Source organism: Rissa tridactyla, chromosome 8, assembly GCF_028500815.1.
Source record: "Rissa tridactyla isolate bRisTri1 chromosome 8, bRisTri1.patW.cur.20221130, whole genome shotgun sequence".
In the NCBI taxonomy this organism is placed as follows: Eukaryota; Metazoa; Chordata; class Aves; order Charadriiformes; family Laridae; genus Rissa; species Rissa tridactyla.
In genome coordinates, this window is record NC_071473.1 from 12,629,610 (window position 1) to 12,647,552 (window position 17,943).

Genomic DNA, 17,943 nt, shown 5'->3' on the forward strand with positions numbered 1-17,943 from the left:
GTGCAGGAGCCCTATATTCAGTCGTTCTCTGTGTATTCATAGGCCTTTCCATAGCAGCACCATTTCTGCTTGTCTCATAGATATTATTGAATTTAACAGTAACAGCCACGTAAGTTAAAGCAGAGGTGTTCATTTTAATACATAGAGAAGTAAGAGGATGGAGATATTTATCTGAACAACACAGCACAGAAGGACAGTGTTGGAACTGGGAGAAAAATTCCAGTTCTCCTTATTCCTAGGTCCGTGCCTTATCCGTTCTTTCTGATGATGAGGGCTACTGGCATCTCAGCGCCACACGCTTTATTATATAGTTCATGCATATGTTACGAGGTAGGGCTGCTCTGACAGCAGACAAGAGCTGTCTGAAGAGCTGTCTAACAATCCTTCCCTCCTTTGGTTTCTTGCTTATTTTCCCTGTAGATGTCAGGATACAACGTCAGGTGCTCATGTTCTCTGGTGGTTGGTGACACGTAACTCTGTTTCCCCAGGATAAGGATTTGGGTTCACAAAAATAGACTGTATTGGAGTCTAATTTGATGGTGTGCAATGTACAGGAGGTCATGCTACATAATCTAATAATCCACTAAGGCCATAAGCACTCTGAACCTTGATACAGAGAAATGTGTCAAATTTCAGCTGAGATACAGCAGCAGGTATGAACTCAGACCATCACCTAATCTGTTAAAGACAAGAAGAAGGTGTGTTGCTGACATTGATACCTGATCTTAAAAACTATATTTAAGCAAAAGGTATGCAAGAAAAGGTCATTCTTTATACAGCAGAACATAAATCTACTTACTTTGGTGATGACATTAAGACCTGAATTAGCAGCTACGATATCGAAGCAACCCATAGGAATTCTGTTGAAGCAGCTCTCCAAAATCTTCACTTCCTGTTGCCAAATCTTTGGTTTATAGAGGAAAAAAGGAAAAAGAAGCGAGCATGAAACCAACAGAATCACCTGATTTATGTGATTGCACAGTTTGCACAGTTCAGTGGATGAACACTTAATCTCAGTGCATTTCATTGTAATTATCACTGAACAGAAAATAGCTCACCTCCACTTTTATCTTTTGTTTTCCTCTTATTTTCAATTTCTAACTAGTGTTTCAAATCCTGAAACATGGGCTAAATTCAGTGAAGACAATATCAGGTGCTCTCAACATGCAAGGGCCAACTCTGCTAAGCTCCGAGAGGAAGCAGAGGTTAGACTGGAGAGCAAATCTGAGGAGATATGGAATCATTTCATCAGTACCAACCTGGCCTTTAATAATCGTATTGCTGAAGTAGCTGATGCAAAGAATAAACTCCAAGCACAACTGGGCAAGGTAAGACTCACTAAGAGTTGGCAGCTGCATATTATCTTAGTTGTACCTGAAAAGCATAGAAATCCTCCTTCCTGAATAAGCCCCTCCTCAAAAGATATACCTGTATTACCCGTCCTCAAATGGTGCACTTGAATCACACACGGCCTGAGAAGACCCCACTCAAAGACAGGCTGGCTGACAGGATGACAAGGTTTTATAAGGAACCATGCAACGTCCGTCCATAATCACCCACTGATTATGTTCATTTGCAACTTACATGTTTAAAGTGTTTAAATCTCAGATGGTATTTTTTTCTATTTTACATTTATTGATGATATTCCCTGGCTGTTTCCTGATACAGAAATAGTACATGAATTACTTTTTCCTTTTTTTTAAACAGTGAATTAAATTTCATTTTCATAGACTCATAGAGTGGTTCGGGTTGGAAGGGACCTTACAGCTCATCCCGGTTCCACCCCCCTGCCCTGGGCAGGGACACCTCCCACCAGACCAGGCTGCTCAAAGCCCCGTCCAACCTGTCCTTTAACCCCTCCAGGGATGGGGCAGCCACAACCTCCCTGGGCAACCTGGGCCAGGGGCTCACCACCCTCGCAGAAAGGAATTTCTTCTGATATCCAATCTAAATCTACCCTCTTTCAGTTTGTAACCATTACCACTCATTTTTCAGAGCCCTACATTAACTAAAATTTGGAAGTATTGACATAGAGAATATCATTAGTCTACCTTTTACACCTAATTTACAAGTTTTTCTCTCCCTTTCGATAAATATAATTCCACATCTTTAACCTGAATTTTGGCCTGGTCGGGGTCAGAAATGGCCTGATATTTCGGAGTGGGTCAGACAGCGAACTTCTCAAACATTTGTTCTGCCTTTGTCTTCCTAATATACAAAGCAGAAATGACACAGAAGGAGAGAGACCTGTATTAATCTCTACCTGTATTACCTTTTCAGTAAGTTTTCACTGAAATAAGTGATGCGTTGGATGTGTATTAGTTGAATTTTGGAACATATATTCTGAAGTTAACGAGAGCTCCTGCCTTTGCACTGACAGCTAAGATCTTGTTAAGCTAGCAAGACTCCCTGTGTTACCTTCATGTGACTTCAGTCAGAGTTCAGTAAGTTCTTCCGTTGAGACTCTCTCTCTCATATTGGAGCCTCGTGTTCACTCATTTGTTTCAATGCACATTTGGAAACAATAGAGTTTTCCTGCCATTCTATTTGCCATAAGTAGTTTATGATGTTTTCAGTTTATTTTTAGGGACTCTTAGGAAAGTGCAAACTAATCATCAAAATATGTGTTAAGTCACAGCACATAAATTAACGTCTTCTTGGGTTTTTTTTCCCCTGCTTATAAAGCATGGAAGATGTTGAATGTAGTTTTTCGTGTGTTTTTGATTGTATATGATCTAGCCAACTATAGCACTTTATCCCTGAATTGCCCATCCATCTAAGTTTCTCATGGATTTAATCTATGAACATTTGCTTCACATTTTCCATTGACCTTTTCTAATACTGTTAAGCGCCCCTTTTATAAAAGAACTTCTAGCATAAGGTAGGACATGGTGCACATACAGAATCACAAAGTGCACTGTAAGATATCAACATACGAGCAGGGATTTTGTCATGGAGTCCAGCTGATACTGTGACATAACTGCTGACAACTGGTATATAATTGGCAACTGGCAAAAAATTATTTATGTCTTTATACCGTTACACCATTAAAAAGCAGTAATAAGCTATCTGGAGAAACTTGCATAATCATATTTGTGTAAAGAGTAAGTTTGTATGGTATACATGGATAAAAAATAAGATTGCAGTCTATGAACGAATGCTGCTGTTACCGCTGAGTTACTAGTTAGCACGTACGTGCAGAAATACTTTACTCGTCACAAACTCTATAGTAATGCAGTTACATCAAAATAACAAAATGCTAGAGAAGAAGAAAGCTGCCCATGCCGGTGAGGAGTAATTCAGGCTTGTCAGAGTTGTCAAAGGTAAGGAGAATACAATAGCTTTCCTGAGCAAAAACATTGCTGGTTTCGATGTGGGTGAAGTTCCATGGTAGAAGTCCTGTTAATTCTCTTGCTCATGACCATACCTCAAAAGGACAACAGGAAGGAAAAGGCAAGTGAGGGCAGAAGTGAGTAAGGAACGAGTGCTCGTTTACCCGTTATCTATAGGTAAGCATAACATAGTACACTTTCTTCTTTCTCCAGGCTTGCAGCATAGTCTGTAATAATCGGAGAAAAAAAAAATTGCTAGGATATGCTTTAATAAGACAGCCAATGGCTGTCCCAAATTCTGCTGCACTTCTGTTCTTCCATTGGGATGTGATTATAGTCAAATGCAGCTACTAGAGTTCCTGTTCCCTTCAGGTCTACCAGCAATTGGACAGTGGTGCCACAATTTTGATTTTTCTGTTTAAAAAAATCAGCCAATCTTTCAAAGGCTGTTTTTGCACTGACTTCTCAAGCTATGAATGCCACTCTCTGAGACATACTTCTCTCTGCCAAATTATTTCCCTAGCTAAGCAGGCTAGCTCCATAAAATGAGAGGAAAATGAGCATAGAAAAGATTCGCTATCTTGGAACCAGGAAATGCTATTAATTTAATGAGGTCTGGAGCCCATTTGGAATGTAAAATACTTTTCTGATTTGTAAAATAGGAAAATCTCTTCCAGACAAAAAAAACCCCAACAACCTACAGGGAACCTCCTGCAACTGTTTGTTTCTAAAATCTGTACCCTGAAAAAGGAAAAGAAATCAAAAAATACATAAAAGAGTAAATAGTGGGAATATGGTGATGATCTAAAAATGATCCTATGTTGAAATGGCACATTTTCTTCTGTTTGTATCACTTGCATATCAAAGATTGGCTGGTTAAGATCACAAACCAAATGCCTAATGCCTCAGCTTGTTGTCCGCTGCATGCTCTTTAGAAGCATAGAGCACCAGGTGGAACAGCTTGTCTTACATTGTAGATTTCATCTATTGGCCCTGGAAAAATATAGTTTTCCTTTGGAACTAAGCTTTTTGTAAAAACTCATCTAATTATGCTTAAATTCTTGGATCAGTACACTGTACTAGTGCCTGCCATTGATACTGTGGTGGGGATTGTGCTGTGCGCCATGGTTAGCATTTGTCATATTGTACTTAAAATGTTTCTCCTGGCCTGATCTTTTTTTTTCATATTTAGTTTATATTGCCTATACGTATGATGGCTTCATGGCCACACGTTTACAGTCCTGACTTTCTATGCAAGAATGTCATTGCTTCAAACTTGTTTAGGGAAATCTACTACCAAAAGGAACGTGGGCATTGCTCTGGTAATGATGTATTGGAACATTTTTGCACTGCTGTACTCAAATGGTAAAGGGCCTTTCTCTTCCTGCCTTTCTTTCTCTTGCTTGATGACAGTATTATATCACATAGGAGATTATGTGAGCAGAGCGCTATTCATTAATTGCTTGGAAAACAATGAATAGGAATAAAAATACAAGAATGAACAAGGTTTAGTTAGTTCTGAATTTCCCCAAGCAAGCTAAGGAACTCCATGTGCAGTTTGCTATACCAGTTACTTCTAAAGAGGAAGGATTTCCCCCTTGGTAGGCATTTGCGCATGTTGCATCATTCTTTCCTGGGTGCCGTTGTCTGCAGCAGTGCCTCACAGGACTGCTGCTCCCAAGAAGGTTGCTGGGTTGATATTCTAGTTCAACGGAAGTTGATAACAGTTGTGTTATCGAAGGCTCTGTATGAACAATCTACAGCAGTCCTTCCAAAGCTTCCTTCTCCTCCTAAGTACCACCAAATTCGTATTTCTCATATAAACAAAATGTAAAGAAAAACAGTAATCCATTATTATTCTGTTTAGTTTTATTCTAGGATATTTTCTTCCCTGATGGCTAGACAAGTCTGTTCTTTATACCAAAAGATACATAGAATGTATTTATGTGATGAAGGTATCCTGTTTTTACTTCTATCAAGCATTATGCCAGGAGTTTTGCCAAGACCTTCTCCATCAATGACATAATGTCTCCATTTCAGCTTACAAACTGTACAAGTCGGAGTAATAACTGTACCAGCAGTCCATCTGTTTTTATAAGGATTTTGTCTGCTCCTAGAACTGCTGGTGGGCTTGTACCTCAATTTCTAACATGTTCCTGCACCATTTACCTTGAGTTACTGAAATACAATTGAATAATAAACTCCAAGAATTTTCCTGTTGTAACCGATTGAGGTGCTGTCATAGTAATTAACCTAGGTTCACACTATAGAGTGTGCACACATCATATTTAGAAGAACATGAAAAAAATACAGTCTTCAAAAAAAGACTTCAGCTAGTTTGCCTTAACTGTAAGCACTTTCCAATCCAGGTAAGCCAAGAGATGCACCTAAGAACTTTTCCCGGTAGGCATTTGAAAAACAGATTTTTGCTCCTTAAATAACTTTCTCAAACCCCAACATTCAAGCTGCTTTGCCTCTTTTTCATCTCTAAAACAGTGCAAACAAGACCAAATGCCTTCAATTTCTGGTCATTAGACAATACATACGATGAAAACATGCATACGCTATCATAATATAAATTCACCTGTCCCATCACTTTTTTTTTTTTTTTTTTTTTTTTTTTTACTATAAACCTACAACAACTTGCATTTAGTTAGAGGGACGGTTTAGCAATTTACAGATGTCTTGTCTTGGGGCAGATCAGATGCGTTTTTACCCTTTATTCTACTTGGAGTTTGGTCTGAATCCCAGTACTGAATAGGCTCCAAATTCAGATCAAGTAACCAAGTCAGCACAAGGGAAGTCTCTAAAGAGCGCTGGTCAGTGATTCCCATGTGCTTTTCTGCATTCTCAATCCAGCTGCTGTCTGCTCTCACTCTTACTTCATTGATGTATTCAGGAAATTGTCTGATTTTCATTGTCTGCTATTTGGCTCTTGCTGCCTGCCCCTTCTTTGGGAAAGCTGGCTACAGAGGCTGAAAAACCCCAAGTCTATCAGAAATCTTGGAAGTGATTTGTATAGAGGAACGGTAAAAATGATTAAATTGCTTTTGTATAATTTTGAACAGACACCCATTCAATGCAGAAGGGAAATGCTGTCCTTGAAAACCTGTTTTATATGTGTCCGCGTCCAGTTCACTGTAGAGCTTCTATGTAAAATTACTGTCTGCCCACTTTTGCTTGATTTTCTTCTAGAGGACTAAGACAATTTGCCATCTTACAGTGGCAATCAGAGTATGTGGGAGCAAGGCTGTGGTATAAAGCATTTCCTACTGCAACTCCAAAGCCCGAAAGTCATCACAGCTGCAAGAATGATTAAAGGACTGGAAAGCAAGCAATTGAGTTCCCCAACTTTCTCTTTAGCAGGGTGAAAAGGTTGATGTTAGTAGCACTAGATGACACCGCTTTATTTACCTTATCTGAATAATAGTTGGGGTTGGGGCAGAGAACTTGCTAAACCCAGAAGTATCTATACAGAAGAAAAAAGAATCGTAATAAAAGACTTTTTGCTTGAGCAGACAAAACCAAAAGAAGAATCAGTGGCCAGACAAAAGCCAGACGAATCTAGATGAAAAATATAAGCATTTGTTTTTCAGAGCAAAGGAATTCATCACTGCAACATCTTACCACAGATAGATGGCTTCATTAGCACCAGGAACTCAAAATCAAGATCATTGTTCTCCCTGAAAGCTCTGATCTCTCTACAGGCACTGGCTTACAAAGAGGAATTTCTACACGATAGGCTAGTGTGACCTGCAGGCACAGCAGACTTAGTGCATAACTAAGACGTCTTTCTGACCCTAGGACTGAAAACGTCCCATTTCCATTTCTGTGTCAACTGCACAAGTCTATGATTAATTTATCTTTCTTGATTCTGGGATTACTCTTGGTCACGACAATGCGAAGTTCATCCAGAATTTGGATAGCAGAACGCAGGAAATATGAAGTGCTGGAGGCAGAAGCCCAGAAGCCCTAGCTAAGTATTTGGCAAGAGTTAGATCACAAACCAAAAAGGGTATTACAGCTCCACTGTGTTTCATCATCATGGCGCTCACAGAGCATGTGGTTGTTTGGACATGCGAATATTCTGCAAGAGTCTAATCCAAGTGTATGATCCTGGTCAGGCTCAGAGCTGCTATGGACCCGATTTTTAGGCTAGTGAACAGAAAATATAGTGTATGCAATTCAAAGGAGAAGAGGGTGGTATGCTGTCTTCAGCACGCCTCAAGAAACACTCAATTTATGCCAAGAGAAATTACAGTAAATATGTTTTACATCTGGTGTAAAAGTACACAAATTTTTAGAAAAAGAAGGAAAACGTTTAATCATGGTGCCAGCCCCACATTAATATGTTTGCATCTCTTTTCCATAAAGTTAATATTAACATAAATAGTTACTTTGGCTTCAGTCTCCTGGAAATAACCAACAAGGCAGGATGTTTACATACATTAGCTCTGGGAATCAGTCAGACCAGACAGCAAGTGATGTGTTTATATAGTCCAGTATTTATACCATACCTAAATAGTAGATTATCTCCACCCGCTCCAACACCTGTACTGTGCTCAGAAGCGTTTCTCTGCCCAGAGGCAGAGTGCCCAGCCCCACCCTTCCTGCAAGCCTTGCTATCCCTCTACCCGGGGGCACGGGGATCAGAAAGATGCTAGAAAAACAGGTACGTGTTTAATAGAACCATGAGAAAATAACCACTCACTCCAATAAATGAGTAGCCATGATGCTGAGTATTTCCACTCAGTTACTCAGTTCACTGAGAATGTGTGCTTTTAGAAACAGCTCCAGGTTTGGTTTTTTTTTTTTACCCCTGGGGTGTGAAAAGGCATTATATTACATCAATATATGATGGAAATTAACTTTCACTTTCCTTTCTGCCTGGTATATTTTTACTCTATACCTGAAGAGCCTACAGAACTTTGTTTTAGTAAGTTAATCCATCTCTTAAATAAGTTACCCCCCTCAGAGTCTCCATCCTTCACACGTTATTTTTCGTAAATTTATTTGTAAATTTAAGGAAAAAAAAAAAAATCTTTTCCTGTCTTAGCAACTATCAAGTATGTTTATATGGTGGCTAGAAGGAAATACTGAATATATTTTATATTTATATAACTTTCTTCTAATTCAAGTGATGAACCTATTTAATTTTATAACTAGCATAAAATATCGAATGAAAGCCAGGAAAACCTTAGCGGCAATAAAACCAGAAACTGCCTACAAGCCTCTGAAATAGTTTTCAAACTTCTTATCTGAGAAATTCTGACCAGAGCCCTCCTACGGCTGTTGAAAGGGATACAGCCTGCTCCTCTGAACAGGAACGTACAGAAATACTAAAATACAATGGGAGGTGCCCACGCAAGAAGTGTGCAGGAGAGGTGCAACAGCGTTGTGAGCTGCAGGCAGGAGTATGCATATAGCAGAGGGAGTCCCTTCCCTGTGGCACTTGTCCCACAGAGGCTTCCATCTCAGGCCCCAATGTATTCTCCACGTAACTGTTTTACTGTATTTCTGTTGATCATTTTTTTCCCTTCCTCTTTTAATGCCTTAAAATCTCAGTTATTTACAGTTTTTCACGCCCGTTCACGGTAGCTAGTTATACAGTTAATCTTATCATTTGGTACTGGAACCTGTTTGAGGGTAAAGTTTTCAGATGATTAATGAAGAGTGACTCAGAAGCGGTTGGGAAGGTGTGTGCGGGTTGGTGTAGGCAGTTCAGACTTGCCTGGAAAAACCCGTTTGAAGGGGTAAATAGTTATTTAAGCTAGGAATAGGCTTTTGCCTACAAACCAAGAGAAATTACAGATGAAAGCTAAGGCACTCACTTGAAGACAAAGCCAGATTTCTCTGTCTGAAAACTGTTTCTTAATCTCATGAAATCATAAAGACTTGCGTAAACTACATCAGAGTACAAACTATGGGTAAGTGGAGAAACCACATAGGAGAAGCCTTGCTCCTCAGCATGCCGTGCAGCAATGCTCCGCTTCATGGAGTAGCCTAAGGGGAACATGAAATGGGGAAGGATAGAGTTATCATAATCAAGTGACAGCCATTGCGCATCAGGATGTATTCAGCTTGTCGTGAATCCAGTTGTCTTTATTTGCAAAATATCAGAAATCTCTTCTCGCACTGAGGGGCACGCAGCTGCTAAGTGAAGGCAGCCAGGATTGAATGGATGTGAGACTTTGTTGGCATTGATATAGAGATAAGTTCTTTCTGTCACATTTACGTGTGAGAAACTGAGGTGGTTGCTACTATTACTGCTCCCTGCCCTGCAACCCATCTGCACTCAGGCAATTCGTGGAAGCTTGGCAAAGGAAACAGGACTTAGTGCAAAGCAGCAGCACTCATACGCATTCATAAAACTGTTCCTAATTCTCAGAAAGGGCTGTCTTGCAGGAAAGAGAGATGGACATATGTAGTAGCTTTTCTAGAATAGAAGCATTTTCAGGCTCCAAAGGATCATGAGACAAATGCATTGCATTGACTTTGAAGTCAGGGCAAATTTGGCTTACCATGACTGAGTTGAAATTTCATCAATGACTAAGAAGAACCTCATTCCTGATAAGAATCGGTATTACAGAGTAGCTGCATGAGCCATAGTGGTTTCTCTCTGGCACCATCTCTTTCTAGAGACATGTTCTCTCTATTAAAGGGATGTATACCCTTCTCTCAGATGAGGTAACTTGAGATAAAACAGAACCTGCAGAAGGCCCAAACTGCCAGTTTTATTGTTATTTTGTCCAGGTTTAGCAAAAATATGTTAATAACATAGCACTTAATTTTGTTCTCCTAAATGATGACGTACTCTAAAATTGCTGGTCCTGCAGCACCTGAAAGCATGATGCAGTGTAAAATGGAGGAGAAATAACAGAACTCTGATACTTGTTCTTCGATAGTTGGAAGTGTAGCAAGGAGGTATGCAAAGAGTTAAGCATTTCCTTGTGTAAAGTTAGTGCTTCCTCTGTTATTTTGGAAATATTTTAGAAAATTCAGGCCAAGTTAAATGATCCCATGTTTTTCTCCTCTAATTTTAATAAAGCTTTTTTGAAATAAACATCTTGTACATTTTTAGGACCAGTGGAAAAGTTAAGTAGAAACTGATTGCATATAAATTTGAAATTGATTAGATTATTTTCAGAGATTAAAGTAAAAAATGCATACTTGAGTTCAGTAGAAGGAGGATTTTTGTAAGATTGTAAATTGTTATACCAAGCAAATAGTGAAAGGCCCATGGTCCCTGGGTCCTCTGTTTCAATCAATGCTGAATAGACCAATCTGTGTCAGGACACAGATTCAATGTCCATATGTATATTTGTTTTAGAAGTATAGTATTTACATTCTGATAGTTTTGACAGTTATAAAGAAAATGTTTATAGGTATTCTTTGGCATGTGTAGAACTTAGAGTATGCTTTAGATTTCAGATCCGTTGACTGTATTTAGGCCAACCCTATTCCCATTGTTAGGAAGCTTTATAAATAAAAGCTTGCGATATTCCCAAATCCAGACCAATCTCTCCACTCCTGATATGCTTGATGAATTGTGTAATGCATGGGCTTGAAGATATTTCCCCTGGGCGCAAACGAAACCGCTGCTTCTCTTAACTATGAAGCTCAGATATCCCATATGGGTACACACAACAAATGCCCCAAAATTACTGCTCGGAATCATTCTAACTCTGCTCCAACACAGTTTAACTATTTGAATGCATTACCTGCTGATGTCACATTCTGTTGAGCGTGATTTTTTCTTTTAAGTGTGCTTTTCTTCTTTTCTTAAAAGATTCCTGGACTATTTCCCACCACTATCTGATTAAAAACAAAACAAAATAAGTCATAAAACAGTGACCTGCAACTAAGCTTCAAAAGAAACAAATAAACCCTAAACCAAACAAGAGCAAGGGACACCGTAATCTCTATCAAGAATTTGGCTACGACATGACAGTAAAAACTATCAGGTCCAAATCCATTTCAGATTCAAGATCTAGGTTATACTTGTAATCCAAAGATTACAAGATATCACAGTTTTACTTTGAAATAATGTGGTCACATACCCTAAAATTAATTGTGAAATCAGTCACAATTATACTATTCATTCAATTACGCATGATAACCTAAATAAATGCAACTTTTACAAAATAAATTGGATGAAATGTGGAAACATGGATGAAAAAAAAGTTTAAAAAAAATGGCTGAGAGGCAAAATATTAAATATAGAGAAATTTACAAAATGAGGAGGCACAAGAACGCTCCTCCCACCATATTACTGGGCTGCTGCTTTTTGCATTCAGATATTGAACACTGAGCAATCTTCAGAAACAACAAAGAAATAAAGATAGCTGTCAGACCATAGCATTTTAAAAATGCTTACGTTGTACATAAGACTATCCTGAATACATGATGAAACACGTATTACTTCAATGGCTTCTTCTCTCAATCTTACTGCATCCAGCCTATAAAAATCCAGACCTCGGTGAAGTGAGAGAATAGTGGGAGTGCAGTTTTCTACAAGCTCTCAAGAACGCTGCAGCACAAAACTTTACTCATGTCCTGGAAGGGAAAGTTTCCGGATGGGCAGCTGCCCGAGCCAATCCCTCACCGCGCTCTTAGGAACACGCTGCTTAGCATTTGTTGTTTTTGCTTCCTGCCTTTGGAGGTCATCCAGAAATGACGTAGACTGGTGCAACACTATCTGGTGATCCTCCCCACCAATCTGTTTATGTACAGCAGATTATCTAAATCATTTTACCCAATGTGTGGCCAGAATGAGTAATCAAAAACTGTTTGTACAAAGCTTCTGCAATGCGTTGGAGGTGGTTCCCCCGAGGACATTTTTCTTTGTATGTCTTAAATGACAGCACTTAAAAAAAAAAAAAAGTAAGAAAAAAATTTGAGAACACACAACGAACCTCAACTACATCCATTTCCATGCAGCCAAGCAGGGCTTAAAGATGGATGTATAGTTTCACATCTGAATTTTGGGCTCACTGGCAGATTTAAACAATATTTTTCTTTAATGAATGAAGGAGGGGTTTGCTCAGTAGCGCTAATCCATTGCCTTGGTTGTGCATAACGTGCTTGCAGACTACTCCTACCTTTATGAGCAGGACACTAGAGCGTGTAGGGAAGTCACATGGCACGGGAGCGTAGTTACTGCACATTGTGGTGACATAAAACATTATAAAGGGTGACATAAAACCGCATTTTCAGTGACTTATAGATAAAATCTCCCTTTTCATGACTAATGAACTACTGTATTCTGAAGAAAGAAAAACATTTTCTATTTAGACTTCAGAGCTTGCCCTTTTGGAACATTAACGTTGTGTGAACTTGCGGGCTGTGCGAGCTCTACAAACTGAGTCACTTCTAGATACAAGACTGCTATTATCCTGTGTCAGTTACATGCCATTATTTATGGGGGAGCTGTACACATGATTTAGTATTCTAAAAAGCGAGCACAGTAGAGTCTCCTGCTTCTGTGTCGCTAAGGGAACACCTCTGGGTTTGCTACGTGTACAGCGGGCAACGAGGCCCAGCCAGGTTCTGCCCGACAGCACAGTAAGTGCTGCAGAGGAACAGAAACAAACCTCAGTTTTGATGATTACCAACATTCACGCACTTGAAACATTACTACTGAATTTGAAATGCACAGGTTTGTGGTCTGGCTGTTGTACTTGCACTGTGGCCACACATGAACGCATCAGAAGAGGATTTAAGAAACGTGTGGGTTCAGAAAACCACTCTTCTAAAGTTCCCTCTGCTAGCTGAACTTAAAAGAAAATGGCCTTGCCAAGAGACTGAGGACAGTTTATGCACAGGCAATCTGCTCAACGCTGTCTGTACTAGAATCAGCTTGTTGTTTTTACATCTTAAAAAAAATATCTGATAAGTAATTTATTTTTTCATGCAAGCAGAATAGAAGCGTAAAGGGCACCCAACCATTCCAGAAGCACTGTCACATAGTACTGGGATGGCCATGGCTTGCTATAGGCAATCATTATATGATAAGGGTTTGTGGCAGAGGAGCGGCACTGTTACCTGAAATATGAAAGACTACTAGGTTTCTTCCCTGGTCATCTTACAAATTTGTGTAGTGCTTCCAGAGCCCGCTGCAGTATGTTTCTGTGCACATACTATATGCTATACTGCTTTCAAAGAAAAAGAGGGCAGGAAAAAATTTCTCGCAGAAAACATTAATTTCATCCTCTTCTCTAACCTGATTAGAACAATTAGCACTAATTAAGCGTAAGAGATCTTGTAACCTAACTCTATTCACTGTGTTCAAGACCAGGCTGAATGGGGCTTTGAGCAGCCTGGTCTAGTGGGAGGTGTCCCTGCCCATGGCAGGGTGTTGGAACTAGATGAGCTTTAAGGTCCCTTCCAACTCTAACCGTTCCATGATTCTATGAATAAATTAAATTATTTTTATTCATATTATCACAGGACAGGAATTATCAGCACAGTGACTACATTACGTGCTTACCATAACACAAGCACATCTGTAATCTGTGGCATCGCTCTGGGGAACTGGTTTCACAGTCGTCGTTCATTTCTAACCCAGTGCTCTGGCCTGCTCTAATCGCACTGTTTCGTTGATAGATTTGCTCCACAAAGATGAATCGCCATTTCCCCCTGCTGCCCAAGAAAGCGTTACTACCAATAAAGCTCAAAATCTGAACCACAAAGGTCCTACCCAGGACCTGAACTGAGAGCGCAAGTCCCCTCTTCCACCATAAGCAGAAAACAAATAACCCCCTTAATCCTTTCTGAAACTGAGACATAACTTTCCCCAATCCTTACTCTGGGTTGAGATACTTACTGCTTTGTTTCACTGTTTTTACTTTGAATCATGCTTTTTATGGAAAAGAAATAAATCTGCTTTAATAAATTTGCTCTAAATTGCAAGTAGAATTAACGTGAGGGGCCGACATCTGCACCGCACCCTGCTGCAGGTGACAGAACTGCGCCACTGTGAATTTGGCTCACTCACAGAGCGAGGCGTAGCATGGGAAACACCGCCGTAGTGACAGAAGCTATAACATAAACACAGGAAAGGAGGACCCTGCAAAGCAGCGGATGACCTCTCAAAGCACTGCCTATTCTTTGCCTCACAGCCTCGGTACGTCCCTGCAGGTTGATGTTTTTGGTTAGCAATGAAGGTGAACAGCGGGAGGAAAGGACAGGACTGACGGGCTTGTAAAACTCTGCCTGACGTACATCTGCTTCATCACCAGCAGCCTGCCTAGGAGCTGGACCTCATCTTTGTCACGTACAGATAAATACACGCTGGATTCTTAGGGAGGTTGTAAATAGCAAAGTTCTGACAACAGCACAAACTACTCAAATTCTGCATCCAAACAGCAGAAGACCCAAATCCTTGTTGTTTTCACAGGCAAAAGCAAGGATGTGGGCTTGATGCATAATGAAGGCATTTAACTTTATTAAGTCTCTTCCCTTTGGTTTTTATCTATAGAAATAAGTATGCATAACCAGTAAAATTGTAGACGAGATGCAAAACAATGTATCTAACAACACACTCTTGTCATAAGTAGTGCCACTGCAAAACAAACAGCAAAATGGATCACCTGCACAAGTATTCCCTGTAAGACACAGCTAGCTTACAGTGATTATCTACTTAAGAAGGAACCACTGCAGAGTAAAATTATAGGGAGAAATTTACTACCGTTAGCTTCACTTTCTTCCATCCCGTGTTTCCTTCATAACAAACCAGATTTTCTTCCCTGCAGTCTAGAAGCAATTAATGCTTCTTTTTTGGGTGAGGGTGCTCTCAAGCTGGCTCTGGGAGAACCAGCCTTGGACCCAAAGGGCTCAGTACAGCACGGAGCCCTGGCTTCAAATCTGTACAGTCATGTTCATGCACTGCTGCTTCAGGGTCCAAGATGATTCATCTATTGGAAAATCGTGTTGCTGTAAGGGTTGGACTGGTTTGGACAGTGCTAGCCAGGAGATCTTTCACATCACTCTGCTATATAACATCAACACGCCCTTAAGGATTTGGACTGGGGTGCCGGTTCCTGGCATCCTTAACTCTTTAGGTTTTGTCTATAAATAACTTTTCAGCAGCAGGAACTAACTGAATTTTCAAACCACATAAATCATTAACAAACCTGGTACGAGTTAGTGTGTAAGCAAGATCTAAATAGCAACATAATTTAAATCACATTATGTCACTTTTAGTGGTTGTTGAAATTCAAGTTGCATTGATTTTAGTAGACTGGCTGAGAAACTACATTAGTTCCATTTGTTCTCTTCCATTTTAAAGCTGTCTATAGGAAAAGCCTGAACAGGCTCAATACATTGGCTGTAATGAATTCTGATAAATGAAAGTAACATAATCAATTGGCGGGGAAATGTGATCCGAGTATAAACATTTTCGCCCTTCTTTCTTTTTTAAGACGGAGCAAAACTTTTCCCTTGCAGTTTCTCTCATTTTTTTATACAGATTAAAACACACAACCTGATCTAGTGGGAGGTGTCCCTGCCCACGGCAGGGGGTTGGAACTAGATGATCTTTAAGGTCTCTTCCAATCCTAACAATTCCATGATTCTCAGGGATAATATGGTTGTATGGTAACATGCACTGCAACTAAAAGCTGTGCTATACTAATTCCATCAGTCTGTCCTTTTTGGTGATGTTTCACTCCCTATCTTGTCCATTTACAGGAAATAAGTCTTTGAAGGAATGTGGCCTTCCCTCTACAACTCCCAGTGGAGTTTTAAAAACTTTGAGAATGTAGTTTCAGTATGAAAATGAATTGTGTTCTTATGTTCTTGCAGCAAATGTCCCCAAAATACTTGGGGTATGAAACAATTTCAGAGGGAACATATTTGATTGCTTTTGAATTTTCATGAGGCAAAAGGAAATAAGAACTGAACGAAGGTTTAAATGAAAATGGCAGTTTACTGGAATGTTACATTTGCAAGATGTTCATAGATCAAGGAGCAGATTTTTATTTAGGAGAAAAATTAGATAATGAAGCAAAATGGAAATAAGTCCCTGTAGAGCTATAAACACTGCCTCTATGAAAATGGCTTTATCACAAAACCACTGTTGAAATTTCTCCCATCAAAATAATTCGGTGCTTGTAATAAACTTATATTCCAATTTGCCTACAAACTTCTTAATTTTATAACAGGAAAGAGATGGTGCATTTCTTAGTGGAAGTTGTTTGTCTGTTTTCCAGGAACAACTTCAATAAATGCTTTAATGTGATGTATGAGTGTTCAGCCCCCTCCTTCTGGCTCTCCTGTGAGATTCAATTACCATATGTCCTTTTAAAGAAATGGCAAGACCAAACCAACATTATACAAATCCATATGATTGATGTGAGTTTATAGTGATCTCCTCCCCTAAATTAAGCAGAATGACATGCCAGAATGGAAGCAGTTCCAATAGGAGTGTTTAAAAGCAGGGGTGAGTTTGGATTTTGTACGCATTCGAGGCTTACAAAAGCATTCTACTTTGTTCAGGTACTTCAGGAAATCTTCCAGACAGAAGATACAATCATGTTACTGGAAAGAGCCATAAAGGCAAAGGAATACCCACTGAAAGTGGCTCAGACCCGCCTGGAGGGAAGAACTAGACGACCCAATATAGAACTTTGCTGTGATGCACCTCAGCTTCAGTAAGTAGAGGCCAGACTACCCCCTCCCTTCCTGCATCAGTCACTCAAGGACAGGAAATACAGTGACAGTGTGAAGCAGTTTGATGAGATGAGAATTGCATTCATTATATTGCAATACAAATTCTGGGATAAAGTAGCTATGTTGAAATAATGGGCCAAAACATCTGAAGTTCAATGCCTGTAGTTGCCTTTAGAGCTCAAGTGCTTGTTGGTGACTGATGTATTTTGGGATTCAGTCTCATGTCTGAGCTGGGACTTAGGAATTAATTTTAATTCCATTCTGTATGAAACACAAGATTTCACTTTAGGAAATACCTAGTTTTGGGAACATGTTATCCCAGAGAAAAATCTGTCTTTTGATGCAAAAAAATATCTAATGGTCAAGCTTATTAAAAAGTTAATCGCAAACAAGACTGAGGCAGCATCTCTTACTGCCTCAGCTAATTTTCAGCTCTATAGTGACTCCAGTATCACCTTTGTGCAGGTTAGCTCATTTGGCATACATTTTGGTTATAGAGCTGTGGGGGCTTCTCAGCACATGTTGGCATCAGCTAGGTGATCCCTGTGCTATGATCCATTGTACAATGTGTATTGTGTTTTTCTGGATATACAAGAAGATGTCTGAGATACTAGCCTTCCTTCCCTAAGGACTGAAGAAGGGTCTTCTGAATTTTCATCCCATTTATCACATCAGTGTTACGAAAGAACCCTACCAAGTATATCTTATTTAAAATACTGTCTTCAAAATATTCGGGAGGGTGTTTCTCAAGAAATATTGCACCAGGGTTCCTCCCATAGCTGAATTTCAGTGTTCAGTAAGACAATTTTGCATATTTTATGAAAAGTAGAAAACTATTCCCTTTTTATTTTTGTCTCTAGCAAAATCCCACTGTATACAACAGGTTAACATACAATGAGATTAAAGTAGTACATCATACTTTAAGCTGAGTATTTGTATT

At 39.5% G+C, this 17,943-nt stretch overlaps 2 protein-coding genes across 2 annotated transcripts in view; one reads left to right on the forward strand and one right to left on the reverse strand.

Moving 5' to 3' along the window:
• NUBP1 (NUBP iron-sulfur cluster assembly factor 1, cytosolic) overlaps nt 1–17,943 on the reverse strand; it is a 93,567-nt gene that overhangs the window by 20,771 nt on the left and 54,853 nt on the right. Inside the window, exon 2 of the mRNA XM_054212349.1 lies at nt 800–904. Within this exon, the coding sequence (XP_054068324.1) occupies nt 800–853 (54 nt within the window). The 5' untranslated portion in view covers nt 854–904. The remainder of the gene's footprint in view (nt 1–799; nt 905–17,943) is intronic.
• The window catches only part of TEKT5 (tektin 5), a 28,360-nt gene that overhangs the window by 7,853 nt on the left and 2,564 nt on the right, over nt 1–17,943 (forward strand). The window contains exons 5-6 of the mRNA XM_054212348.1: nt 1,106–1,328; nt 16,830–16,984. Coding sequence (XP_054068323.1) covers nt 1,106–1,328; nt 16,830–16,984 — 378 coding nt within the window. The remainder of the gene's footprint in view (nt 1–1,105; nt 1,329–16,829; nt 16,985–17,943) is intronic.